Source organism: Chanodichthys erythropterus, chromosome 19, assembly GCF_024489055.1.
Source record: "Chanodichthys erythropterus isolate Z2021 chromosome 19, ASM2448905v1, whole genome shotgun sequence".
Lineage (NCBI taxonomy): Eukaryota > Metazoa > Chordata > Actinopteri > Cypriniformes > Xenocyprididae > Chanodichthys > Chanodichthys erythropterus.
Window position 1 is genome coordinate 13,474,734 of NC_090239.1, and position 27,965 is coordinate 13,502,698.

The window sequence follows — 27,965 nt, forward strand, 5'->3', positions numbered from 1 at the left end:
CAGAGTGGCATCCAGTCTGAAGAAATATGCTGGACTTTTATTTTGACACTCTAAACGTATAGTGTTTGACAACGTTCTTGCGGATGCTTTCACACTGAACTTGTATAGGGCAGTTCAGTAGACAAACATTGAGTGAAACGAAACCATACACGTGTTATGTTGATGCACGCAGACAAGTATTTTCATTAAACATGACTGTACAACGACGAGTAATCAGTAAAAGTCCAGAAAGTAGCGCCATTGAAAAGAAAATTAAGAGGTAATGATTTTTAATTTCTGAAACTTTATGAGCTCACATTGACTTTGCATTGCTGCAATTAATGAGTGATGCTGCTTCAAATCCTCGTTTACATGTGTAATTCTCCATGCATAATGCAGAATAAATGTATATGTCTCTTGTTTCTTTCGTTGTGCAATCTGACAAATGAATGGATGAAGGAAATGCACACCTGACAGTCCATCGCACCTGTGTTTATAATATGGTGTGTGTTCATTCAGGGGAAATGCTCAGAGACAGGCCTCCTCTTGGAGAGGTAACGTGTCCACGCTGTTGCTGTTGATAGGAGTCACTGGACTATTGAGCTGGATATATTTCACATGGACTGATGACTTTACACACACTTTGGTTTCAAGAGGTGAGGTCCTCACTCAGCCCAGGGTGTTCACAGTTGAGTGCTCTGAAGACTACAAGAAGTACAAGATATTCCCAGGTATGTAGGTGGTTCTTCTTCCATTTGCTGAGCTCCATTCGCTCAAATCGCAGACTACATTCCAAACTTTATAGGAAATTTCTACTTTGGTTTTAGTGTGTATTTCTGGTTTTAATAAATTTACCATGCAAATTTGAAATAACAATAACGTTATTGTGAAATTTGCATAGTGAACTGTAATTGGTCTTTTTATATATTTATGGAATTTACATATTACTGTCACTCACACAACTCTTTCTTGCTCACTCAATTTATATTCATTTTATTACAATTATTATTTTATTACACTGCTACTTTACTAGTATGTTTTTTTTAACAGTGGCATTCAACTGTATTGCTTGTTACTTTAAATATATATATATATATATATATATATATATATATATATATATATATATATATATATATATATATATATATATATATATATAATTATGAGGAATAACAGGTTAAAGTGTTAGTTCACCCAAAAATGAAAATAATGTAATTTATTACTCACCCTCATGCTGTTCACACCCGTTAGATCTTCGTTAATCTTTGGAACACAAATTAAGATATTTTTGTTGAAATCCGATGGCTCCGTGAGGCCTCCATAGGGAGCAATGACATTTCCTCTCTCAAGATCCATTATTGGACTAAAAAAATATTTAAATCGGTTCATGTGAGTACAGTGGTTCAATATTAATATTATAAAGCGATATTTGGTGCAATATTTGGTGCGCCAAACAAAACAAATGACTTATTTAGTGATGGCCGATTTCAAAACACTGCTTCAGGAAGCTTTGGAGCATAATGAATCAGCGTTTCGAATCATGATTCGGATCGTGTGTCAAACTGCCAAACTGCTGAAATCATGTGACTTTGGCGCTTCGAACCGCTGATTCGACACGCTGATTCATTTATGCTCCGATGCTTCCTGAAGCAGTGTTTTGAAATCGGCCATCACTGTATAAGCCGTTATTTTGTTTTATGTGGCACACCAAAAATATTCTCGTCACTTTATAATATTAATATTGAACCACTGTACTCACATGAACTGATTTAAATGTGTTTTTAGTACCTTTATGGATCTTGACAGAGGAAATGTCATTGCTGGCTATGAAGGCCTCACGAAGCCATCGGATTTCAACAAAAATACCTTAATTTGTGTTCTGAAGATGAAAGAAGGTCTTACGGGTGTGGAACGGCATGAGGGTGAGTAATAAATGACAGAGTTTTCATTTTTGGGTGAACTAACCCTTTTATATGAATGTTTTAAAGGTCCAGTGTGTAATATTTAGAAGGATCTATTGATGGAAATGCAATATAATACACATAACTATGTTTTCAGTGGTGCAAAAGACCTCGCATAATGAACCATCATTTTTTTATTACCTTAGAATGAGCCATTTATATCTACATACACAGCGGGGTCCCCTTACATGCAAGTAACCATTTTGCGCCTCCATGTTTCTACAGTAGCCCTAAATGGACAAACTGTTCTACAGAGTGCATTTCGTCGCTGTTGTTGTTGTTCTTCTTCTTCGTTGGTGATTTAGAGGCAGCTTAGATCATCACTACGTTGAATATGAAATAGTAGTAGTCATCTGCCCTGTCCAAATACCCACACTTGCGGTCTTGGACACTTGAGAACTCGTCCACGCGACAGGATGTCAGTGCGCAAGAGTGTCCCATGTCTTAAAAATGGCCAAGTGCAGTGTCCTTAATGCACACTAAACCCACACTATCTTGAATACCGCATCTGAGCGGTATTCAAGGCTAAGCGTATCCCATCATGCATTATGTTTGGGACCTCACATGCCCCGAAATCGCGAGATGTCAGGGAAAACATACGTCTGTAAGTTAAATTATATATATATAATACATATAATACATATAATTTAGTAGTAAAATATAAAGTGTTGCGCATTTTATTAATGCAAAGATGAGTGGGCTATGTGTATTTTGCACAAAATTGGCAACTGCTTTTTATCACTCAAAGAAGCACCACAATTTTAAAATAGTGTCTTCTGTTAGTCACATAGCGTGTGTATTTTAAAATGCAGAGTATTGGAAATGATAATAAAAAGAAGCTATAATGATTGCATTTTTTGCAAGACTATAAGTGTGTCCCATCAAAAGTTCTTCACACACTTGCAGTCTTCACACCCACTTGAACACTTGAGCCAAATACAGGAAATACGCCATATAAGTAGACAAGTGGTGATATGCAAAGACCGCAAGTGTGGGTATTTGGATAGGGCTATCATCTGGTTTATTAGAAGCATCAACATGTTTGTCCTGTGTCAACCACTGCTTCTCTATGTGCTTCGAAAGGGAGGGGTGAGCTGTGGACTGACCGAACTCACCAAACTATAAGAGTTTTTTGTATACTTAGCCATATTGCACTGCCTCTTATTTAATATATATGATATTGTAATGTATACACTCACCGGCAACTTTATTAGGTACACCTGTTCAACTCCTCATTAATGCAAATATCTAATCTGCCAGTCACGTTGCAGCCACTCGGCAGGGTCAAGACGATCTGCTGAAGTTCAAACTGTACATCAAAATAGGGAAGAAAGATGACTTTGAAAATGGTGTGGTTGTTGGTGCCGCACAGGCTAGTTTGAGTATTTCAGAAACTGCTCTGCGATCTACTTTTCAGCACATACAACCATCTTTAGGGTTTAGAGAGAATGGTCCGAAAAAGTATCAAAATGTCCTGTGAGTGGCAGTTCTGTGGGTGAAAATGCCTTGTTGGTGCCAGAGATCAGAGGAGAATGTTCAGACTGGTTCGAGGTGATAGACAGGCAACAGTAACTCAAAAAAACTACACGTTAAAACCAAGGTTTGCAGAAGAGCATCACTGAATGGGAATGCACAAAATGTAAAACCTTGAAGCAGATGAGGTACAGCTGCAAAAAAACCACACCGGGTGCCATACCTTTTAGATAAGAACAGGAAACTGAGGCTACAATTCACACGGGCTCAACAAAATTTGAGTGCAGTCAGAAAAAAAAAAAATAATCTGCAGCAACTGCATGATGCTATCATGTCAATATGGACCAAAATCTCTGATGAATGTTTGGATGAATCTTGTTGGATCTATGCCATGAACACTTAAAGGTGCCCTAGAATTAAATATTGAATTTACCTTGGCATAGTTGAATAACAAGAGTTCAGTACATGGAAATGACATACAGTGAGTTTCAAACTCCATTGTTTCCTCCTTATAAATCTCATTTGTTTAAAAGACCTCAGAAGAACAGGCGAATCTCAACATAACACAGACTGTTATGGAACTGTCAGGGTGTACGCCCCAATATTTGCATATGCCAGCTCATGTTCCAGCCATTAGACAAGGACAGAACGTCTGGATCTGTGCACAGCTGAATCATCAGACTAGGTAAGAAAGCAAGAACAATAGCAAAAAATTACAGATGGAGCAATAATAACTGACATGATCCATGATAACATGATATTTTTAGTGATATTTGTAAACTGTCTTTCTAAATGTTTCGTTAGCATGTTGCTAATGTACTGTTAAATGTGGTTAAAGTTACCATCGTTTCTTACTGTATTCACGGAGACAAGAGCCGTCGCTATTTTCATTTTTAAACACTTGCAGTCTGTATAACGCATAAACAACTTCATTCTTTATAAATCTCTCCAACAGTGTAGCATTAGCCGTTAGCCACGGGAGCACAGCCTCAAACTCATTCAGAATTAAATGTAAACATCCAAATAAATACTATACTTACGCGATTAGACATGCTGCATGATGAACACTTTGTAAAGATCCATTTTGAGGGTTATATTAGCTGTGTGAACTGTGTTTATGCTGTTCAAGGCAAGCACGAGCTCCGGGGACGGGGGAGCACGAGAATTAAAGGGGCCGCAACCTATATATCGGTGCATAGTTAATGATGCCCCAAAATAGGCAGTTAAAAAAATGAATAAAAAAAACTATGGGGTATTTTGAGCTGAAACTTCAGACACATTCAGGGGACACCTTAGACTTATATTACATCTTTTAAAAAGACGTTCTAGGGCACCTTTAAGGCAGTTCTGGAGGCAAAAGGAGGTCCAACCAAGGAGGTAAAAAGGAGGTCCAACATTGCATACTCCTACATGCATGTGAAGATTGTGTCTTTATAACATATTTTTCTAAACCAAAAACATTTTTACCTAAATGCTAATTTTGTTTTTGCATATCTGATTTATTCAAAATAATACATTCTTTGGTCACTTTAAGCTTCCGTGACAGATCACCTTATTATTAATGGCTTGGGTTTGTGGCTGGTAGAATTTATGAGCCCAGCTATTCTTTACTATTTGGATCTTTGTTCCAAAAAGTCTGTGCAATATAACTAGGGCGACCTTTGAACTAATACACGTTGCTGTATCAGAGGAAACCTGCTCCCAAACAACTTCTGGGAGTAGAAAGCTTTGCTTGAACAAAGTCAGCACCTGTGCATTCCATCGGTGAAAATCATGAAGTTAGATATTTGGTAGAAAGCCAGAGCTGTGATTGACAGATTGTCTGAAGCCTCCCACATAGGACTCATTACTGAACCTCACACAGGCTTCAAAAAGCTGCAGGCTTCTCAAACAAAGTAAGCGGTGGGATTAACAAGCATTCCCTTGGCTCTAGTTCATCCTGCTCTCTTTATGACGGGCATAAATAAACTCTGGGAAAGAGACAATATATTCAGGAAAATATGTCCCAAAGCTAACCGTAGCCATTTCGCTGCTAGGTCTTAAGAATTCCTGCAGGAAATCCTACTGGATTCTCCCAAGTGGCATATGAATCTATGCCAAAATACTGTATACTGTGGAATTTGATTGGACTTAGAGCCTTGTTGTGAATTGAACACCCCACTGTGAATGTTGCCTGACCAAAAGCGCTTCCTCTCTGAGAGGATGCTGGAATAAACTTCAGAGTCATTATGCAGTTTGTTTTGCAAGGCAAGCTGCCTCACTGAATGTGTTATTGAATATGCAGTTTGAAAAGAAAATTTGGCAGAGGTGTAGAGCCAGTTATTTTAATCTGTCATAATTAATGAATCGGTATGAAATGCTAATGCATTCTGTCCTCAGGTTGCACCCCAACAAAATGCGGCAGAGCTATTTCAGACAGTGTGGTGACTTTGGAGGAGGCACAGAAGCTTAGAAGGTACACATGCACACATATATTCACTATCGTTCAATAGCTTGAGGTTGGTAAGATTCTTCAATGTTTATGGAAGAAGTCTGTTATGCTCACCAAGGCTGCAATTATTTGATCAAAAATAGTTAAAACAGTAATATTGTGAAATATTATTACAATTGAAACTGTTCTATTTTTATATTTTAAAAGTAGTTTATTTCCAATTTCTATGTAGCCCCCAAAGGGACATGGTGGTAGAAAAAAAAAAATATTTCAATGCTTTTGCATTCCCCTGAGAAAATTTGTGTTTGCTTACAAAATCTTTGCATTCCCTTGCAAAACATTTGCGTTCCCTCAAGAAACTTTTTTTTTTTTTTTTAAGCGAACATTTTGCGAGCAAATGGAAAGTTTCTCAGCAAAACATTTGAAAAAACAACGCAAAAGCATTTAAATATAATTTTTCATCCATCTCATTTTTTTCAACACCATATTCCTTTAGGGGATTCATATATTTCTGTGATGGCAAAGCTGAATTTTTTTAGCATCATTACTTTACAGTCTTCAGTGTCATGTGATCCTTTAGAAATCATTCTGATATGCTGATGTGGTATTTAAGTAATATTTCTCAGTATTATCAATGTTAAAAACGGTTTTGCTGCTTAAAGGATTAGTCCACTTTCAAATAAAATTTTCCTGATAATTTACTCACCCCCATGTCATCTAAGATGTCCATGCCTTTCTTTCTTCAATTGAAAAGAAATTAAGGTTTTTGATGAAAACATTCCAGGATTATTCTCCTTATAATGGATTTCAGTGGACTCCAAATGGTTGAAGGTCAAAATTACAGTTTCAGTGCAGCTTCAAAGGGCTTTAAACAATACCAGACGAGGAATAAGGGTCTTATCTAGTGAAACAAACAGTCATTTTCTTAAAAAAAATGAAAATGTAGACGCATGATTGCATCACAAGTGCTTTCACCAGAACGTGATTCCGTATTTTTCAAAAAGCTTAAGCTAAATGTCCTACACCTTCCTTCCTTCCTGCTGTTTTTGTTCTGTAAGTTGAATAGGGAAGGCATAGGACATTTAGCGTAAGCTTTTCAAAGAACACGGAATCACGTTCTGGTGGAAGCAGATGTGATGTGATCAATTGTGCCTATAAAGCGTATACATTTTCATTTTATTTAAGAAAATGAATGCTTGTTTCACTAGATAAGACCCTTATTCCTCGTCTGGTATCTTTTAAAGCCCTTTGAAGCTGCACTGAAACTGTAATTTTGACCTTCAACCATTTGGGGTCCATTGAAGTCCACTATAAGGAGAATAATCCTGGAATGTTTTCATCAAAAACCTTAATTTCTTTTCGACTGAAGAAAGAAGAACTTGGACATCTTGGATGACATGGGGGTGAGTAAATTATCAGGAAATTTTTATTTGAAAGTGAACTAATCCTTTAATATTTTTTGTGTGAAAACCATGATACTTTTTTTTCAAGATTCTTTGATGAATAGAACATTAAAAAAAACAGTATTTATTTGAAATAGATTTTTTTTTATAACATTAAGGCCCATTCACACCAAGGACAATAACTGTAAAAATGAAGATATTGTTCTAAAATCGTTCTAGATAGTATAGCAGAGTCCACACTTCAACTATATTGATAATGGCACAAGAAACGATATTGTTGGAATCACTTTGAGTACGATTCTTTCCAGCTGATGAACGATAAAAACATTGACGCCCAATCAGAATCCATCCTGCTTTAAAGAGTTTGGGATTTTAAAGTGGCAAGTGACAAAACTGCAGCGCATTTATAATAAGCAGAATGATATATGAGCACTAATATAGTTGATGGTTATCGTTGTATTTATAGTTATCGTTCTTGATGTGAATGGGCCTGTATTAATGTCTTGTCATTTTCGATCAATTGAATGTGTCCTTGCTTAATAAAACTATTAATTTCTTTAAAAAGCAAAAAAAAAAACTTTACTTATGGTAGTGTACATGCATAAATACATGCGTTTCTTCTTATTCCACAGGTTAGCTGAGCGGGGGTTATCACTTGCTGGATCAGATGGTGGTGTGAGTAGAAACTCTTCATATGCTTGCACCTGTGTTCAAAAATAGTTGCATGTTGGTCTATCAAGGAAGCAGCTGCTTGAGAACACAAGAGGGCAGTACATACTATGGTTGTGACTTCAGCTGGAATTCAAAAGCAAACTTCTTTTCCATCATGTGTCAATGGCACCATATTGTTTATATGATTGAGTTTCTACAGGAAAGCACTCTCATTAAGAGTGCAATTGAGAATTCACATTCAGTGGGTGGCAGATTCTGGAAGGAACTGTCGCGTGTTTGATGGGAACAGCGTGTGACATTGCCAGTGGTTGTTGAAATTGCATTTTACCTTTGTAATGGATTAAGCTCAGCTAACCAGTACATCACTCTGCGGCTTAATGGTAAAATATTGAAAAAGATCATAGTAGAAAAGTACATGTGGTGTCGAGACCTGAACCATATTGTAAAATAATGCACCAAATACAATTTAGAGTGAATATAAGGTCCAGTATTTCTTAAAATATCACAACCCCATCTTAATGTGAAATATTTAAGTAGCTAGAGTTTGATTGTTTTCCTAAAGTGATTTGTTGATGAACACCTTCTTAAAAATACACTTAACACAGTTTTAATATTATTATTATTAATATTATTAAAACAATTTCTATTTTAATATATTTTAAAATGTATTTGATTTCTGTGATGGCAAAGTCATCAGTGTCACATGATCCTTCAGAAATCATTCTAAAATGCTGATTGACTAATAATACGACTAATATTTTTGTTGAAATTGTTACGAATATAATTATGAATATAAAGCACAAAAAACAGCATATATTTGAAATATAAATCTTTTGTATAATACTTATATTTACTGTCACGTTTGATCATTTTAATGCATCCCTGCTGAATAACAGTATGCATTTCTTTAAAAAAAATCTTACTGATCCCAAACTTTTCAATGTTTGTGTTCATGCCTTTCAGCCAAATTGTTATGTTGGTAATATCATTTTTAATTATACATTTCATGTTACTTCAGAAAAATGCAACCTCTCTTATATAAGGACCATGGATTACTTTTATTACTTTTACTTTATGATGTTTTCGCTTTATTTTGACTGCAGTGGATTACACGGAGAATATCTGATACCGTATAATGTTACATAAAAAGAACTTTTAAGGTAGAAACCTAGTCTGGGATGTTCCCAGGCAAAGAGGCCTTTTATAGAGTGTAACCAGTAAACTAAAAGAGGGTATAACCGAGGGTCCTGCTGAGTTTTTAAGAGCAGATCAGCCCCATCATGATGATTTATGAAGTGTGCGTAGACAGAGAGCAGGGAATACCAAGCCTGAGAGGAGTCCATCTGTTGACCTTATGATGAAGCACGAATAACAACAACCTCAGCTGTACAGTCCAGCTCTCGGGTAGTTGCAAGCCCTCAGTGGTTGTCTTTGGAGTTTAGTCAGACCAGAGACACTAGGGAAAGCTGTGCTTTTTTTTCTCAAAAATTGACTCTTTCCACTTTGAAAGTGTTTCCATTGTCTTTTTTTCTGTTCATTTTTGTTGTGTACAGGCCTCCATCCTGGATCTTCATTCTGGGGCGTTGTCAATGGGGAAGCAGTTTGTAAATATCTATAAGTGAGTATTCCGTGTCGGCAAATGTCAGGAAGTCGTCTCCACCTGAGCTTCAGCAACAGTTTGATCAGTCCGAATCACAGCTTTATCAGATGTCTCGAGGTGCGTTTCATGTGCACATCAAAGTGTACCCCTGGGCCTGAGGAGCTGAACAGAAATCAGTGGCGGCAATGATGGGAATGTCTTTCTAGCTTCCATTGTGAAAGATCGTGTTTTCATCTCTTACACCTGGAGATTTTCCTCATGTCTTTTTATGAGATTTACACTTTGGTGCCCACACACAGGCTGGTACTGTGCTGGCAGTTACCTTGTACAGCTGGCATGTGTTGGCACACTTGTTGTGACATTTTGGCCCTCTGTGTGTGTATCTGTTGCTGCTTGCGTTTTAATGTTGAAGCAGTATTTCAGTATTTAAATGGCTGCCATCCTACAAATGTTCAAGGTGGTGTGTTTGATATTGTTTTTTATTTTTATCTCAAATCAATCCATATGCTTTTTCATCCACAGATATTTTAAGAATGAGATAAGGGATGTTTTCACAGAAGAAGATTTTGAACTGTACAGGTGAGTGATGTGGAAATGTGTTTAAAAGCATTTCTTTTGACTAAAGATCTATTAATGCAAATCATTTAGTTCTCAAATATTGTCCAACATTATTCTCTTTCATTTGTTTTATTATTTTTTAAATTGTATTTTTATATTTTGTTTTATTTTGAAAATAATTTATATATATTTTTAATTTAATTTAATTTAATTTTTTAGGCCGTGCCACTTTAACTATACACATGCAGAAAGGCATCTTTGATCACTGCATTGGGAATCATCCAGGTTTTAAATCATTAGCAATTTTATGGCAATATATCAAGTTAAAAATAGTTATACTTTTTTGAACACAGGAATGTGTCGGGTAAACCTAATTTTTCAGGGCTTTCTTAACGATTAGTCAGCTAGTCTTTTTTTGGCAGCCCACCAACTAGTTGGTTTTGAAAATCTGTTGTTTTGTAATCCCTATTATGGGTATGGATGGATAAAAGTACCACAAGCTGATGTCAGCTATATAAAGAAAATTTTATGCGCTCTGTTTTAAACCAGAGATGTCCGTGGCCGAATTCAAAAGGCGATAGCTGAGACGTTTGGTCTGGACTCCAAACAGATGTACCTCACCAAGCCCACCTTCTTCTCTCGCATCAACAGCACCTCTGCCAAAACCACTCATGATGAGTACTGGCACCCACATATCGATAAGGTAACATGCATATCCAAGAAAACATTTAACATCTAGCTTTTAAATCATATCTTAGGAATGTTCAAGAACTCCCAATGTTTACTCAATGACCAGTGTTCTGAAACTGCCAATCACATTTGTTCCCTCAGAACATGGACCAAAATTATCTTCATGCGCAAGGGCCCAGATGTTTTGAACTAGCTTTAATAGGCCATATTATTGCAAAGTTGACATTTATAAATAAATAATGTTTCACATCAAATTAGTTCAGTGACTTGAAATAAAGCAGAACTTTAAATACTTGTCTAGGGAGGCAAATCTATAAAGCAAACACAAAGGGATTTGGATATGAATAATGGAACTAGATTAATATTATATTCATGATGTAACCAAGCATCAGCTAATTATTACAGATATGAAATTAATTGGCACTCAATCCCAATTACTGGCACATGGGAGATTCCCCGCAGCCCCGTAGTGCCCGGCTTCATGAACCATTTATCTAATAGTTGAATTTGATTTTAAAGTGGCAAATATACTTGGAGTTTACACAGACTTTTAATGCTGCACAAATGTATTATATACATTAATTGCAATCACAGGGAACAATGAATCATGCTGTAATGTTGATTTATTGATTTGCACTGACATATGCTGATTGATGTGACATTTATGCTTTCTAAAATACTGACTTGAAATGTTAACAAAAAATATTTGTCAACCGAACTGGCAAAATAAAAAGAGTATTATTTAAGAGAGTGCTAAATTGCCCAAAATAACATAACTGTCTGTCTTAATCAGATACAGTTACAAATATAGCTGGTCAAGGGCTTTAAGGTTTTTAAGCAAGTGTAAAAAGTTAGTTTTATTTAGCAAGCCTGTAACCACCTAGACCGTAAATGGAAGAGTCCATTTACAGCCAATACAAGTAATTTACTAAGGAAATATATGATTTTTAAAGCTTATTTTTAGCAATAACAGTTATAGCACCACCTATGGCCCAATCTACAATAAAAGTTTGTATTCTTTAGAATCATATGTCGCATGTGCTCACCTAATATTGTGAAGTTCTGAGTTTTCGTTTAAGACTGATTGGCTTTTGTGTATTCTTGGTCATAGCTATCCAAATGCTAATTTGGTATTTTTTTTCTTCTTTTTTTTGGGATAGTTGTTGACATAGATTAGAAAGTCCAGAGAGTTGTCCTACAGTGGTTTTAAGGTTGAGCGAAAAACCTAGGACTAGTATGCGAAAGTAGGTTTTTCAAGTAATCTCCGATATTTAATGAACAACTTGATTGACAGCAGTGGTCCTAGAAACAAGTTGTTCAGAATGAGGATCTATCTCATGGCATGAGTATGCTTTGCATGTGTGAAAAATTGTGTAATATACAGAAATTTATGTGCTTGAAAAACATGATGGCGCCCCTTGGTGGCCGATTTCTTTCAGATTTCTCACAGACCTCTAGGGCCATGAGTCAAAAAGGCCCAGCGATTTTCATTCCCATCAGCCTCCACTAAACTTATCTAACAGGTGCACATACTTCATTGGCCAACAGCTGCCGTGTTTTTTGAGATGCGCAAATGTCCATATAGACCATCATGGCACCTTGGAAAAAAGACACTGCATGGCAGTTTTCAAGTCAATCGGACTGACTGTTGCGTAGCCATAGTTTTTTTTGTGTTCTTTTTCTTTTATAGAGCCACCAAGCCACCAGTTGCCACATCCTTTTTCACATGACCACAGACTGAGCCCATACATTAGTGTACCCAGTTTCGTTATCTCATTCCGTTCAAGAATAATAGCCATTTTAGTAAAAGTGGCCAACGTTTTGGCATCCATTAGCAAACTTGAATGGAAATTTCGACATGTTTTGTATAGTTGTTGTCATTCAGATTCCAATCTGCACTGGTTTGGTTCCGATCGGGCGAAAACACTAAGACTAGTTTGCAAAAAAAAAAAATAAAAAATTTTGTTAATAAGTTGATTTTTTTGTTGTTGTTTTTTTTGGGTTTTTGTTTGTCTTGAGCCAATGATTCCAGTGATATAAGACTGATATCAGTTTGCACCTGATGGTTTATGAGTTAGGAGTGATTTTGTACTTTTGATCGCTGTAGTGCCACCATCAGGTCGATCGGGGTGGGTACTACCATCCCTCAAAGTTTCTCTGCAGCTTTGTCTCTATAACTTATGGTTTGATATTTTTAGGACAGAATAATGATCTTTGAAAATCCTAACAATTCCAATAGGGTTTCAGCACTATGCGCTTGAACCTTTAAATACTTGTGCATAACGAGACCCAGGAGGGGCCAAGACTTGCGGTACACCACTGGCTCATATGGTTTTAGCATATTTGAGACTATTCTCTGAATTTCTCATGCATAAAGATGGAAATGCTCAGTAATATTTGCACCCAAACCAGTGTTTGGTAGGGCATGTTTAGGACCTGAACTCTTTATTTGGTCAGACTTAAAATCTCTTTTATCACAACAACATTGCCTTTAAAAGACATGATTTATTTTTGAAACAAAGCGTAATGTTCCTACGTCACTTTCTAGCTGTTGAAATGAGGTCTTGAGGGGATATAAAACAAGTTCAAGTTCATTTATGTCTGGTATTAAGAAGTACCTTTGATCTGTGAGTTGGTTGTGCGTTTATGAATGTGGCCATCAGGGTGAATTAATCAAAGTGATCATTTCATTTTGCAGGCAAGGTTTACGTGCTTGGCTGTAACACATCAAAGGAATAAACTGCTTACATTGAAGATAAATTGCTTTTGTGTTTTGAATTTCTTCGTTGCATGAGAGGCAAAAAGATAAACAGATTGAGAAGGTCATCGTAGTTTGTAGCTGCACCTATTGGTTTGTTTTTGAAATGTAATTATCCACATTGCATCATCATCATCATCATCTGTCATTTGCTTATACAATTTTACAATTCACTTGAATGAGCTCGTGTTTAGACAGAAATGTAATACGCCACAGTGATAACGAGCTTTCTGGTAGGGTTTATCCATATGAGTTGTGGGATGATATTTTGGCATTGATAAAATAATAAAAACAAATAAGTATCTCAAATGCTGAATGTACTCCCTCTGCGGTAGGTGTGTGGAATATTCCTCATTAATCTGTCTCTGAAAAACCACTGGAAACAACGTGGCGTTGCCAGAATACTGCCAGCTTTAAACCGTAGATTAGATTAAAGTAGTTAAAAGTGTGATCCGACATGCCGAGAAGTGACGCCTGTGTGGTTTGGGATCACTAAAGAGATTCCCCTCATAAAGCAGAGCAGAGTTTAAAGTCCCAGGGATGCCGTTAAATTCTACCACTGTTTTTCGGTAAGCCAGGAAATCTTAGGCTTTACTTGAGGTTTTTTTTTTTGAGAGAGAGAGAGAGAGAGAGAAAGTTTTACTTGTGTACAGTATAAAATTTGCAGAAATTAAAAATAAATTAATGAATGAATCTGTCAATCAAGAGATTAGAACCAACAACCCCATAATACATCATGAGGTCATGATCAATTTGGTTCTTCCCATCCAACTAAGATGAATTATTAAAGCGTCTTAATTAGTGTTTCAGGCTCATGCTGAGATTTTTTTTTATTTTTTTTTTATAAATATTCATGGTGTTTAAAATGTGCATATTTTTTTAACAGGAGACTTATGGATCGTTTGACTACACATCTTTGCTCTACTTGTCTGATTATGGTGTGGAGTTTGGTGGCGGGCGGTTTGTCTTCATGGACCCGAATAGCAACAGAACGGTGGAGCCACGGGCTGGTAAATACACGTCAAATACACGTAAATGCATGAAAGTGAAATGTGTTCAAGCAAGATAAGGATTTAATTATGGCTGTCAGTTGATTTAAAAAATTTAATTATAATCTGATAAATTAAATTAATCTTGTATATCTATATATTTAATGAGAAATGCCCCAAAATGAAGATCTCAATTATTGTGGTAGATGAGTACAGAATTAAATATATATGATTAAAGTCAGAATATGGCTGGTTTTATTTTCATATTATTGAAAATAAGCCATTTACTGACCTAAAACAATCAGTTTCATCATCAAGTCAGTCTGTCCAAGGTAAATATATAGGGGCCAAACATTATATTGCATCTTGTTTTTAGTGTATGGCACATTGTCAACTTTAAAGTAGTTAAACTTTTAAAAACGTATTTTGCTGCACTTGTTCTGTAGTACTGTGTTCAGCTCTTTTTGAACTGTAAATGTGGTCTGTTAAAGGGTTAGATCACCCAAAAATGAAACTTCTGTCATTAATTACTCACTCTCATGTTGTTACAAACCCGCAAGAACTTTGTTAATCTTCGGAACACAAATTAAGATATTTTTTGATGAAATCCAAGAGGTTTTATCTCCCATAGAAAACAACAAAATTACCACATTAATGGTCCAGAGAAGTAGTAAAGACATTGTTAAAATAGTCAACGTGACTACACTGGTTTAACCTTAATGTTATGAAGCGTCGAGAATAATTTTTGTGCTCAAAAACTACAATAAAGACTTTATTCAACAATTTTGTCTCTTCCCTGTCAGTCTCCTACACAGTTGGCCAATACAGTGTCGGTGTTTGGACGTTAAAACGGAAAAGCTGAACTGCATAGGAGACCACTTTTACCACTTTTCTGAACCTTGAATGTGGTAATTTTGTTGTTTTCTATGGGTGACCAAAAAAAACCCTTCGGATTTTATCAAAAATATTGTAATTCGTGTTTTGAAGGTGAATGAAGGTCTTACGGGTTTGGAATAATGTAAGGGTGAGTAATTAATGACAGGGTGAACTAACCCCTTAAAGCTGTAGTAAACTGCAGATTATTGGCATTATTACATTTACTTCTTAATAGACTAGCAAAAAAAAGATTTCAATTTCAAATAAATTAGTCTTCTGTGTCACATGATCCTTCAGAAATATAGAGTAATGGCTGCTGAAAGTTCAGCTTTGCATCAATAAGTTACATTTTAAAATAGTTATTTTTAATTTAAAAAAATGTAGCCTAGGTGAGCATGAAGGGGCTTCTTTCAAAAGCATTAAAAATCCCCAAACCTCTGAACGGCAGGGTACGTTAATATAAATTAAACATATATTAAATATGTATGAAAATGCTTAAAGGTAAAATCTACGTTGTTGGATTTACACCTAATGCCCACTGGCAATATATAATTCCTGTGGCTTTTGAGTATTCAAATGACCCTTTTGCCAGACATGGTGTTATGTCTGCTTAAATTAAGATCAGTTACGCTCTGCCTGGTAACTGTGCCTAATGTGGAAAATAATGTGCATTGTAGAATGATGTGTAATTAAGTTTCCATTCTTTGAATTCTATTGGGAGGGGAAACTTCAACTTAAAGTAGCAATAAGTGTACTTCCTGTAGGAAGACACAATGGTTAACTACTAAAACCAGCTGCATAATAAATCTGTCATGAAGATACACTGCAGGTACAGTGTGTAAACGTTATGAGGTTATTAATTGGCACCGCCGAGGTTCTTTAGCACACTGGAGTCCATTTTCTGAATCGTGTAAGTGGTTATGCGGTTGCACTTGAAGTGCAAAAGAATTAGCAATAATTATCACTTTGAATGCCACCATGAAGTAATATGAAATTTCGCTGAGGCTCTCTCCTCTATTGAAATTACAGCCACACTCCAACCCCTCTTTATGACTTGTTTTACATACCTGTTGCATGGACTAATTGTTTTGTTTTCTCAGCTTGGCATTTTGATAATGTCCCATGATGACGTGATCCATGAATGGCTGCCTGATTATTTGGTCTGCACGGAGAAGCTGTTATTTTGACTTGTGAATGTGAATTCATTTACCTTTCAGCTCTTTATTAGAATCTGACACTTTTGAGTAGATAATGTCTGCTATTTTCCAAGGTGCACTCGGTGGCATCATACAACGATGATAGAAACTGTCAGGCTGCTTTCTTTAAAATCTGCCCCCACATATCCCCACTGGGCTGGTGAGACGTGTTTTGCCATATAGCATGACATTTGATCATGGAGTGCTCCCTGAATCCATTGAAGATTGATGGCAGGTGATAGTAGATGGCAGGTGACTGCAGATAAGATATATGCTTTTGTACGTGGGGTTGAACAAAAAAATGTGAACAGCCAGTGTTTTAGGGATTCATATAATTTTAGGCTACAGGGAAAAACAAATATTGTGACTTATCTTTTTATTCTCTATATTCTCTAGGTTGTATATCAGTGTAGTAGTTTAAGTTGTGTTCAGCAGTGATTAGTACAAGTGGTGATTTGTCAGACTTCTAAAAAGGACAATCATGGGGACCTGTTTAGCAGTAGTATTTGTTACCTTAACAGCCCAATTGTTTGTTCAACAGTTTTGTACACAAAGTATGGCAGGACTTGCTTTGGCGAAAACCAAAAGTGAATGATAGGGACCATCAAACTCTAAGAAAGACTGTGTCCAAACAACAGAGAACTACTGCAGAAAAAGTGAAAGCAAACTCAGTTCTCAACATGAAGACCCTGTTTCCACAAAAACTGACCATAGAGAACTTTAGAAAACCAACATCCATTAAAGAGCCACAATTGTTAAAACTTTAATCACAGACTCTGATGCATTCAATGCATTCAAACAGCTACAAAAGACTGACTACTCTCCGCCTACTGACTTGCGTAAACATTATGGGAAGCGCGCTAGCCGAACAGAATTTAAACTGTTGGCTGGAGACCCAAGTTTGGTTTGAAGATGAAAAACATACCAAGCACAATGTTCTCTCACCATTCTTGATTTCTAACATGCACTCACTGTGTTTGGTTTGGTCTTGCAGCTAATCAGGGCAGAAACGAAAGCTGATGCTTCCTTATGTTTTTCTGTCATCGCTGTTTGCGTTCATATGTAAATTGCGTGAGCTTATTTTGTCCATTAGATGCAAGATCTGACAAAAAACCCTTACTTTTACCCGCCCATAGACCCTCCCCTCAAAGAAATCAGGACAGAAGTGGTGGAAAGTGAGTGAGAAAAAGAATGAGATGCAAATTCCCCCTCCAATATCTCTGAAGCAATTGGCAGATGCTCTGATAGATGACATTCCACTGAAAACTATTCATTATTCTAAGAAGGTTTGTAAGCTGTATTATAGGCAAACGGTGGTGAAACGCATAAATTATATAAAATATTGCCTGTTTCTATATATTATATTATATAATATAATATAATATAATATAATATAATATTATATTATATTATATTATATTATATTATATTATATTATATTATATTATATTATATTATATTATATTATATTATATTAATTATATAGTGTCACTGAGCTGATGTTCTAGGCTTAAAATACCCATAATGCATTATTCATCAGACCCCAATGTTTTCGGCTTTGGATTTCTCCCTCCCGTCATGCCCCGTCTCCAGCTAGGGTGATGAGTTTTGAATGCCTGCCTCCAGTTTTAAATGAAATAGGATACAGTGCATTAGATGGAGCATCTGGAATGTGTTCCTGTTCACTGGGTGGCAAAAGCAGTGTGCTCTGTCAGTGTGTTGATTATCCATCAGGTGTGGCTGATGAGCCCTGATCTTCGCTAAGGTAATTATTACTCTGATGGATAACTCTGTCGAACAGGCTGTAATTATAACTTGACTGACAATCAACCTCCCTCTTCCATGATGGATGCAAGGAGGAGAGATATTGGCGTGTTGAGATGCACAGCGCTAAACACAAGAGAGGAGGACAGAGGTGATATGAGGAAGGGGAAGGGTGCTGTTATGACGTCATATAATAGAAGATGAGATTGGGTGGAAAAAAGCACTTTATTTTCATCTCACTGGGAAAATTGATGCCTGGCGCTGGATGAATCCTCTCAAATCAGGAGATGCAGCTGTGATCCCAGAGTCACAGAGGAGCAATGTGCTCTTGGCCCAGCGAGCGCCTCATACGGTTAGAACCAGCTGAGGAGTTTAAAGGAGGCAACAGGTGCATTTTTATTGTCAGGTGGAAAAATAAAGGCTGGTTTTTGTTTTGTTTTTTTTTGTTTTTTTGCTGTGCCTATGTCTGTGCTGGCAGACGAAAGGAAATGGGTGCAGTTTAAAGATGTGTGACTGTTTTGATGTGCAAATATAGGGACACTTTAAAAGCAGAAGACCTTGAAACGATGAGATACAGTAGCTATCGGTCATGTTATGACTTTAAAATATGCCGTTAAAGGTTATAATGTTAACTATAGTTTCTCTTATGTAGAAAATTTTGCATTTGACCTATTTAGTTCACCTTTAAATGAAAATTCTGTCATCATGAATTCCAAACCTGCATGAATTTCTTTCTTCTGTTGAACAAAAGAAGATTATGGGTGACCAAACAGTTAATGGACCCCATTGACTTCTATAGTATAGAAAAAAATACTATGAAAATCAAGACAAATATCTTTTTTCGTGTTCAACAGAAGAAAGAAATTCATACAGGTTTGGAACAACTTGAGGGTGTGTATATGATGACAGAATTTTCATTTTTGGGTAAACTATCCCTTTAAGGCAAATCGGTTCGCTCTGCGACCAAAACAGTTGGTCATGATTTAAGATTCAATAACATATTTTAAATAAGGAATAATATCTGACAACATGCAGACACTTCCATTTCTACATTATATTTGTGCTTTTTTTATTTTAAATAATTTTTATTGTTTCCTATTGTTTCCTAGTGACAACATGCTGGCAAACCATGTGCTCTTCTCTGAGCTTGTCAGCCTTCATTTGTTGATTTGTTAAATTTCTAAATCACTAAATCGAATGTTTTTAGACTGTTTCTCTCTTGTGTGATATTGTTCCTCTCCTAATTTCCATGTAAACACTGTAATCAGGATTTACATTTTCCCAGCCTAATACTGCAGATGTCCTTAGGGATCTTGCAGGTTTTATGGCGTTATACACTTTCCTCCTGCATGTTAGATCAATATATATGTGTGAATAACATTTCATTTTCTCAAACTTGTAGTATAATTGTAACATTATAATGAGATTCAATGTAACTTTCACAATTAAAAATGGTCAACGAGGGTCAGAATGGAGCAAACACAACGGATGGTAATTTGCAAATATCTCCTTATGCATCAGTTGGAGTGTACAGAATTAGACTTGGATAATTAGCGTGGAGGCAGCATGCGCTTTTTAATAATGTCTGTCCAGCTTCAATCTGCATGGGTCACTGAAATCTAACATTTTATCGAGGAATGATTTTTTTTATTAAAGTATCTAGTTTAAAATGCTTGTTTTTTCCTCTTGCTGTAAATCCCAATAATCAAGAAAATAATTTATGTAATGCATCAATTAACTGAAATGGTTTCGTGAATCAAAAATGAGATGTGGATAAACCTATATTGATTTATAAGTTTTCCCATTTGGATAGAACAGATACAGTATGTTGTCATATGATTGGTTATTACTATTGGTATTTATTGTTATAAATGCTTTTGATGCCACTTTCTTCTAGTCCCCCATATCATTAACTGCTTGAATCAGTGTGAAATACTAAATACTAACAATACTTACTTATTTTAAACTATTGCTCAATAGGTAGAGTGGAATTTATATAGAATATAACAATCCAGGTTTTCATTCCTCATAATGATGCTGATCATTTAATGGTTGTCATTTAAAGTATGCTTAAACAATTGCATAGACAAAGTCAGTTTTGAATTTGCAAAAACAAAGTCAGTTTTACTCATATTTACCAAGGGTGCCAATATTTGTGAAGTCCACTGTAATTTATTTTCAGTCTTTTTTTAAAAGTTTGCTTTGCTTATGTAAATGGCTTTGTATGTCATACTTTATAGTTTCCCAATAAGCCTGTTTTTATAAATGACACATTAAGAGCTCATTTGCTCTTCTAGGACTGAGCATGTTGATTAGTGTATTACAAAGTCATACTTTTGTTGACACTCCTAAATCATGCATGTTTTTGTTAGCCATTTTCTCCACTTTCACATGAATCCCTTCCCACCTTTTTCAATACAGAATTCCAATTGCATTGCCTAATACTTCCGATTTACTCTGGCCTCTTCAGGGTTTATGTTGCATTATGGATATTCCTCCAGCAGCGCAGTCCAACATACAGCATTTATTCATAGAATTTTACACATGCATTTCCACTTTTGAAAGTCGTCTTTTTTTTTAAAAAAACATGAACATTTAATGAGATTTTGGTACAACTTTCATGATCAAGAATGGTCTACAAAGGTCAGTTCCAGGCAGACATAATGGAGGTAATTTACATAAATTTAACGTAATTTACATTTAAATTTGCACAATTTACATTTACTTTCTGCTTCTTAAAAGTTTGTCTTAAAATAAATTCAAAAATCCATCCAAGCTAAATTATGTGTGCTGGGCTGTAGAAAATCTGTAGAAAAAAAAAATGCAGTTTTTCAGCATATCACTACAACCTTTTTCTTGTTTCTCTCTGTTATCTTCCCTCTCCTTTCATCTCCTGCAGGTCGAGTTTCATTCTTCTCATCTGGTTCTGAGAACCTCCACCATGTGGAGAAGGTCGTTTGGGGCACACGATATGCCATTACGGTGTCCTTCACATGTGACCCCGATTATGCCATTGATGACCCCTCCCTTGCGTAGGATCCACCTGGCTCAAGGGGACGGATGAGTGACAGGAACCTTAAGGCAAACGCAAAGGAAAATGCTGAAACACTCTCATCTGGCACTTTCAAAAGTCGGGTTCATGAAATGATAAAAACCCTTATTGTCCCATTAGAAAAATGTTTGGGATTTTCTGTACTCAAATGGGTTTTGTCTCCCTTTTATGTTTTTAATTTAAGAGTTGTTTTTCAGGAGATTCACTTGAACAGCCGTCATTTTGAAGACACGCATCTTGTGGGTTTGACTTTAGTTCTGAAGGTGCTTATTTACAATTGGATTCTCTCTTTCCTGGCTGTACTTCACTCTTTAAAATCTTTTATATTATTAGAGTTAAATCACTGTCTAGACAGATGACACAAGTGGGATGATTGAACAGGTGTATGTAATGAAAACAAGGAGCTGGGAACCAGGTTGTCAAATATCTCTGCTTATGTCACCAACTGAAAAAAAAAATGTTCTTTGTAGAATTGCTTTCAAAAACTTCATATGCTTCTAATGAAACATCAATGTATCAGATCCTCAAAAGAACATTTTATTCCTTCAGCTGTGTCTTTCTACTTGAATGAAAGTTTTAAAAGAAAGCCTTTTTGATATCTTTGATAAACGAGTGTGTTTACTTTAGATGTCTCTCTTATTTGAATGTTTCTTTAACTTTCCAGTGCCAAGTATGACATTTTGTGTTGTGTATCTGATGAGCTTTTGAAAACACATTCCCTCCTTCAAATGTGTTAGATTTAATTACACTGACATTATGTGGTAATAGTGAAGTTCAGCCAATCACAACACTTGTTTTTGACGACTTGTTTTGAGCTAATTGGCTTCTCTGTGTACAGGCCCAGTGCCAAAACCTGGATGCTCTCACCTCTGTGGTATGAGTTGAAGTGAGATTTAAAACAGAAGGTTGTTACTACTCTCATGTAAAGCATAGGTAACCATCATAACCTTCTCAATGGTATGTTTTCAGGCCTTATGCTTTGAATCTGTTAAAACCTGTGGTGAATTTTAATGAATACAGTAGCATTTTTAGACCCATCTGCTTATACATTTAGTGCCAGTTATTCAAATGCATGCATCAGCTTTATTATAACAGGAAGAGGAGTCTCTTTAGGCTCCTCTTGTTTGCTCATATGTTATGATTCATGAATTTTGGTTTGCTAATTTGCTGTTCTTGTTGCATCATCCGTAGTTTAATTGGAAATCTCTCGGTTAGTAATGTTCCTTTTTTCAGTTGCTGATTTTCTCATGCTTTAGCTACTGTAAGGCTGAATATTAACTAGTGTGCAAAGACTCTTCATAACATGATCATTTCAGGTTTATGCAAAACAAGTGGGTTTTGCCAACAGCAATCACAGTCTCGTGTCTCAGGGCAGATCCCCTCAGCGACTAGGCTGAACCGTTGATTTATTGCCACTGTATACAATAGACTGAAATACAATCCGTCCATATCTTGTGGAGTTGCTTATTTATCTATGATGAGCTGCATTTGCATGTGATTATGGGGTTGAACATGTTGGATGTGCGTCATGCGTATAAATGTGCTTGTTTGTTTTGAAATATTGGGAGGATATATTGCCGTTTAAATGTTTGGAATAGGTGCAATTTTTAAAGTCTCTTATGCTCATTGAGGGTGCATTTATTTCATTAAATATAAAATGGTAATATTGTAAAAAGTTATTACAAAGTAAAATAACTGTTTTCTATTTTAATATATTTTAAAATTAAATTTATTCTTGTGATTGCAAAGCTGAGTTTTCAGTCTTCAGTGTCACATGATCCTTCAGAAATCATTCCAATATGGTGATTTGATGCTCAAGAAACATTTCTTATTATTATTAATGTTAAAGACAGTTGTGCCGCTTCATACTTTTGTGGAAAGTCATATTTTTTTTTTCACGATTCTTTGAATAGAAAGTTCAAAAAAACAGAAATTACATATTTAAATGTTTTTTTTCCTGTGAAAAAAAAAAAAAAGTCTTAATGCCTTAAAATAGCTTGAATGTAACACTACACCCTTGCCTCATTTAATATACACGGATCTAGGAATATGATAATTAGCCCCGCCTCCACTCGCTCGCACAAGCTCAGACGAGATCCACTTGGTCAACTTACTGAGGTAAACGCTGCACAATGGTATCGTTTTTTTACAATGTCAGACACATAATGGTAATTACTAGGTTTTTGCTTGACTACGATCAAACGGCTAATAATGTGTTGCTAATGTTACACAAACCATGTCCACATTCACGAGTCAGACAGCTGCCTTCTAACAATCAGTATCCTTAGAAACGCTTTGAACAACTCAGATTGTCAGTGGAGAAAGGCCATATTGCTAAATCTATGCAATATTTCATATCAACATAAAAATATACCGGTATAACCTTCTTTTGAAACTCCCTTGCACAGTCAGTTAATGATATGCTAAAGCCCTCCGGCACGTTGACGGGTCTTTGGTTTATTGAAGTTTTAAAGAGAAAATACTCAACAATAGTGTTAACTTATGAATTTGCACATAGTTAGATAGGCATATGAACAACATTAAAAACCTGATTTTCACCACAGGGGGACTTTAAATGAATGAACGATTAAAAAGTAGTTACTGTCACTTTTAACCAATTTAATGCATATTTCCTTTAATATTACTGAAAACATTTTTAAATGGTATAAATAGACATTTTGGCTTAGAGTAGATGCATTTACATAAGTGTAGGAGTGTCTTGCAGTATGTGCTTTTTTTTTGTATAGTAGTGCTAATGTAATCCTTTTAAAACCTTTGTAAGATCTTTGTTAATCTCATTATAGTCTTACATGTGTTATATAGTCCTGAAGCTTAAAATTTGCCTGATTATTGGCAGCTGCTTCGAAGGTAAGACTGATTTTCAAATGTAAATTACAGTTGATATATATGCCTTTTGGAAGAGAGGCTTTGCCAGTAGGTGTTACGGTTTTGAAGAACAGATGTTGCTAATTAAATGATGTGACAAAACAAATTATGGACACATTCGAGCTTGTAGTTTGACCACAAGAAATTCACAAGAAAGTCTGGATTGATGGCTACAGTAACACAATCTTCCCTCTGGCCATACAACATTCCGCACGTTTACGCTTAAGTCATGCAATTTCCTATGACTACCCACTTGCAGAGCCCAACAATAACACGTACGGCGAGATTGTGATTTATTTAATTTCTTGAAGAGACTGATAAATACAAAAGGAAATGTGAAACATTTGACTGGTGCCTTCAATCTGCGGTTGTGCAATTTATTATTAAAGGGGGGGTTGTTTAATATGAGTGCTTTCTCTTCAGTGTCTCTTGACACCAGACTCACTTCTTCCACTTTTGAGCTAATCTTTCCATGATAAATGATGCTTGACGTGTTTTGCCAGCACGAGGCTTGGCACTTTGTGCTGCTCAAGAAATCCCATAACTACTTATGACCCTGGTCTGAGAGTCAACCCCCTCTTGAGTTTGATGACTGCTGAAAACGTCAGGCCCCAGTTGTATGGCTTCTGTTCTTTCGTCTCCAGAGAAATAGAGACTGCGAGAATCAATTTTATCCTTCCACATCCTTGGTTCTGCCAGAGATAGATGGAGTGAGTGAATATATGTTTTTTTTTCCCCACTTTACACAACTGAAAGACTGTTGAGTCCTTACTGACATTGAGAACCAAAATAGAACACTGCAGGGGTTTGTTCTCTTAGCCGCCCAAAATGGATTATCTAAGCAACTGGCATGCTCTATTGTTAATCTTGATATTACTGATCTGAAAAACCATTATGCATTTCCTTTTTATCAATAAATACAAAATAATATGACTACAGATTGCCAGCATGACCTTTGAGGCAATTTCTTCTGATGTTCTCTGCATGGGAAATTTACATGGTTTCTATTTTATAAGGATATTGAATGTAGTGTCACCGTAGCCACCTGCTTACACATATCAGTGTTTCCCAGAAATATGCCAGACTCATTGACTGAGCATAATGCATTAGTGTTTGAGGAACAGAGTTCAAATACATGAATATGCATAGGCCAGTTTAGCCCTAAGCGGCAAATGCCACCATATGGATTGTGAACTGGAAAAGCAATTTGTAGATGATTTTGGCCCAGATTGTCTGGTGTTCATTTCTTGGTTCTAGTGCACAAGCACAGCTGAATGGACTACTGATGAGTGTGCTTAGTATTAGTGCACTAATGTCTCAGATTAGTCGACCATTTGTTGCTTTCTATTGTCATTTGTTGATTGGTTTGCGAGTTGGCATCTTTGTAAGCAATGCATCTATTTATTATTGCAATGATAAGGACCCCAATAGATTTGTGTAGGTTCATTAAACTTAATTTTCCAGGGTTGTACACCATTTCCCAACCCACAAAAACACACTAAATTTGAATCCATGTCATCCACTTAATTACGGCTCTGTGGAAAATAATGTAATATTTCTGCGATAAGGCGCAGCGTTTTTACTTATCAGACATGGAAATATGTGGGAAAAGTTACTCTTGGCACAATAAACAAAGTTCTTATAACATGCATTTTAATTATATTTTTATTCAATGTTATTTGATTTTTTATTAATGTGTGATTATACAGAATGTATGATAGGTACAGTATATTGCCTTAAGTTATCACATGCTTGTCGAAACAGCCTTCCACTATTCAGTTGTAATTACAAATGCATCACATTCAAATGCTAAAAAATCTGCTTGTTGTTTGAGAATTTGGTTATCAGATAATCTCAACAGGGGTATCTCTAAGGCCTTGAAATTAAGACAGTCCTACTTGGATGTCCTTTGAATACATAAAACATGTTCAGAAAAGTGACATGACATTATTGGTTAAATTAGGTTCAAGCTAAAGTGGAAAATATGAATGAGTTGTTTGTTTTGTGAATGGAAGGCTTTTTTTCTCTCAGCATTTATCTGTAAACATTGTTCTGAAATAAAGGTTAGGTGATGGCCTTGAATCTTGATCAGTCTTTAAGTGGATATTGATGTTGTGTGTAAAAGTAGCCTAATATTATGTGTAATGGTAATGAGGTCTTTGGAGTTTGTTTGTTAGTAAAATGGAATGCTTAAAAAGAAATTAATGGTTTCTGGATATTATTATTATTATTATTATTAATAATAGTTGTAGTAGTAGAATGACATTTCTAAAATCCAAACAGTCACTGTGCTGTTCTGTCAGATATCCCTTCTGTGAATGAATTCTGTTGTATAAAAATTGTTGTGATGGTACAAGCAGTAGGCTACTGAGGACATGATTTTTCTCGGATTTTAACACATTTTATTAATATTAGCCTAATAGTAAAGGGACAAGAGGGGGGAATGTTAATCTGTTTTCATATTCTTTAAAGCTGGGATGACTTTTTTTTATGAAAATCGCCGAAGGGCACAGAAAGTTCCCCTGACTGAAGAAGCATGCTTACCTTAACACGATCGGGTTAAGCTTTCCAATCTCTTCACTGCATCACCTTTAACTGCGCCATGACAAGCGTCTCAGAGTGGAACTCAAACTGATTACTGGATGACGCAGACTTTCCCCATGAGTACAAGCTCGGTGGGCGCTTTTTAAACGATGACGTGTAGCGATAAAAACTCTTGTGGCGGTTTTTAAGATACTCCCGATAATTCTTGGTCAGGAGCGTGTACAGAAACGGATTGATGCAGCTGTTGCTGTAGGTCAGACTCGCCACGAGGTAATTGATGCTCGTGTGCGTGTGTGAGGCTAAACTGAAGGGCTTGTGGTACAGGGGGACAAGCTGCCATATCCAAAAGGGCAGAAAACATGCCCAGAACACGAGAACAATCGTGAAAATCATTATCAAAACTTTCTGTTTTGGTGAGCGCTTGCTGCTTTTGTTAATAGCCGACGTCCTTTGAGACTCCAGGTACGTCTTGGCTAGTCTGGTGTACAAGTAACCAATTACAAGCCCTGGCGCCATTATGCTCGTGCAGAACAGGATAGTCAGGTATAATTTGTACGCCTGGGGTGCCCAGGTGGGCGCGCACATCCTTTTCACCCCTCCATCTGCTGTTGTTTTAGTAGTCTGGTTTACCATGACCATCATGGGAAGAGTTAGGACGAGGGACAAAATCCAAACGCCCCACGCCATGGCTTTTCGATAGCTCTTGGAGCGTTTCACAGTATCCAGTGGTTTAGTCACTGCCAGGTATCGCTCCATGCACATCACCGTCAGAGTAAAGATACTCGCGTGCATAGTTAACAGGTCCAGACTCAGTAGTATCCTACAGCCCACATCCCCGAAGTACCAGTCCTTCAAAAAGTACGTGCACACCACGAAAGGAATCGTGGAGAGATAAAGAAGATCCGCGAGCGCCAGGTTGATGATGGAGATGTACATGGAAGTGGCGAAGCGTATGGAATGACACATGACTACCAGCGTGTAGACGTTTCCCGAAACTCCAACGATGTAAACCACCGACAGCAGCGTCCCGAAAGTCGATGTTATCACAAGCTCGTCCACCGAACCGGAGTTGCTACGGGACGGACCGCTGCCACTGCCAGACTTGTTGTAATTCATTGCGCTCGCGGTGA

The 27,965-nt window shown here is 36.5% G+C and overlaps 2 protein-coding genes across 3 annotated transcripts; one reads left to right on the top strand and one right to left on the bottom strand.

The window, feature by feature from the left end:
• Positions 1 to 105: 105 nt before the first annotated feature.
• ogfod3 (2-oxoglutarate and iron dependent oxygenase domain containing 3) lies at positions 106 to 23,264 on the top strand. Its single transcript, XM_067369785.1, has 9 exons — positions 106 to 259; positions 499 to 710; positions 5,796 to 5,871; positions 7,883 to 7,925; positions 9,476 to 9,540; positions 10,045 to 10,101; positions 10,630 to 10,783; positions 14,415 to 14,538; positions 21,253 to 23,264. Exons 1-9 carry the CDS (start codon positions 192 to 194, stop codon positions 21,387 to 21,389), a joined length of 936 nt encoding a protein of 311 aa, XP_067225886.1. The 5' UTR covers positions 106 to 191; the 3' UTR covers positions 21,390 to 23,264.
• On the bottom strand, positions 21,300 to 27,965 carry LOC137008006 (urotensin-2 receptor). 2 transcript variants are annotated; one of them, XM_067369782.1, is made up of 2 exons: positions 26,836 to 27,965; positions 21,300 to 21,428 (listed from the first exon to the last, which is right to left on the bottom strand). In XM_067369782.1, exon 1 carries the CDS (start codon positions 27,949 to 27,951, stop codon positions 26,869 to 26,871), a length of 1,083 nt encoding a protein of 360 aa, XP_067225883.1. In that variant the 5' UTR covers positions 27,952 to 27,965; the 3' UTR covers positions 21,300 to 21,428; positions 26,836 to 26,868. The 2 variants fall into 2 exon arrangements, with proteins under 2 accessions (XP_067225883.1, XP_067225885.1); XM_067369784.1 differs by lacking the exon at positions 21,300 to 21,428 and adding an exon at positions 23,262 to 24,983.

What these genes read in the sequence shown, in the direction of transcription:
- ogfod3 (XM_067369785.1), top strand. Translation starts at nt 192, where the DNA reads ATGACTGTACAACGACGAGTAATCAGTAAAAGTCCAGAAAGTAGCGCC. An exon ending in GAGGCACAGAAGCTTAGAAG is followed by an intron (nt 5,872 to 7,882) that starts GTACACATGCAC and finishes CTTATTCCACAG; the next exon opens with GTTAGCTGAGCGGGGGTTAT. An exon ending in TTGCTGGATCAGATGGTGGT is followed by an intron (nt 7,926 to 9,475) that starts GTGAGTAGAAAC and finishes TGTTGTGTACAG; the next exon opens with GCCTCCATCCTGGATCTTCA.
- LOC137008006 (XM_067369782.1), bottom strand. Translation starts at nt 27,951, where the DNA reads ATGAATTACAACAAGTCTGGCAGTGGCAGCGGTCCGTCCCGTAGCAAC.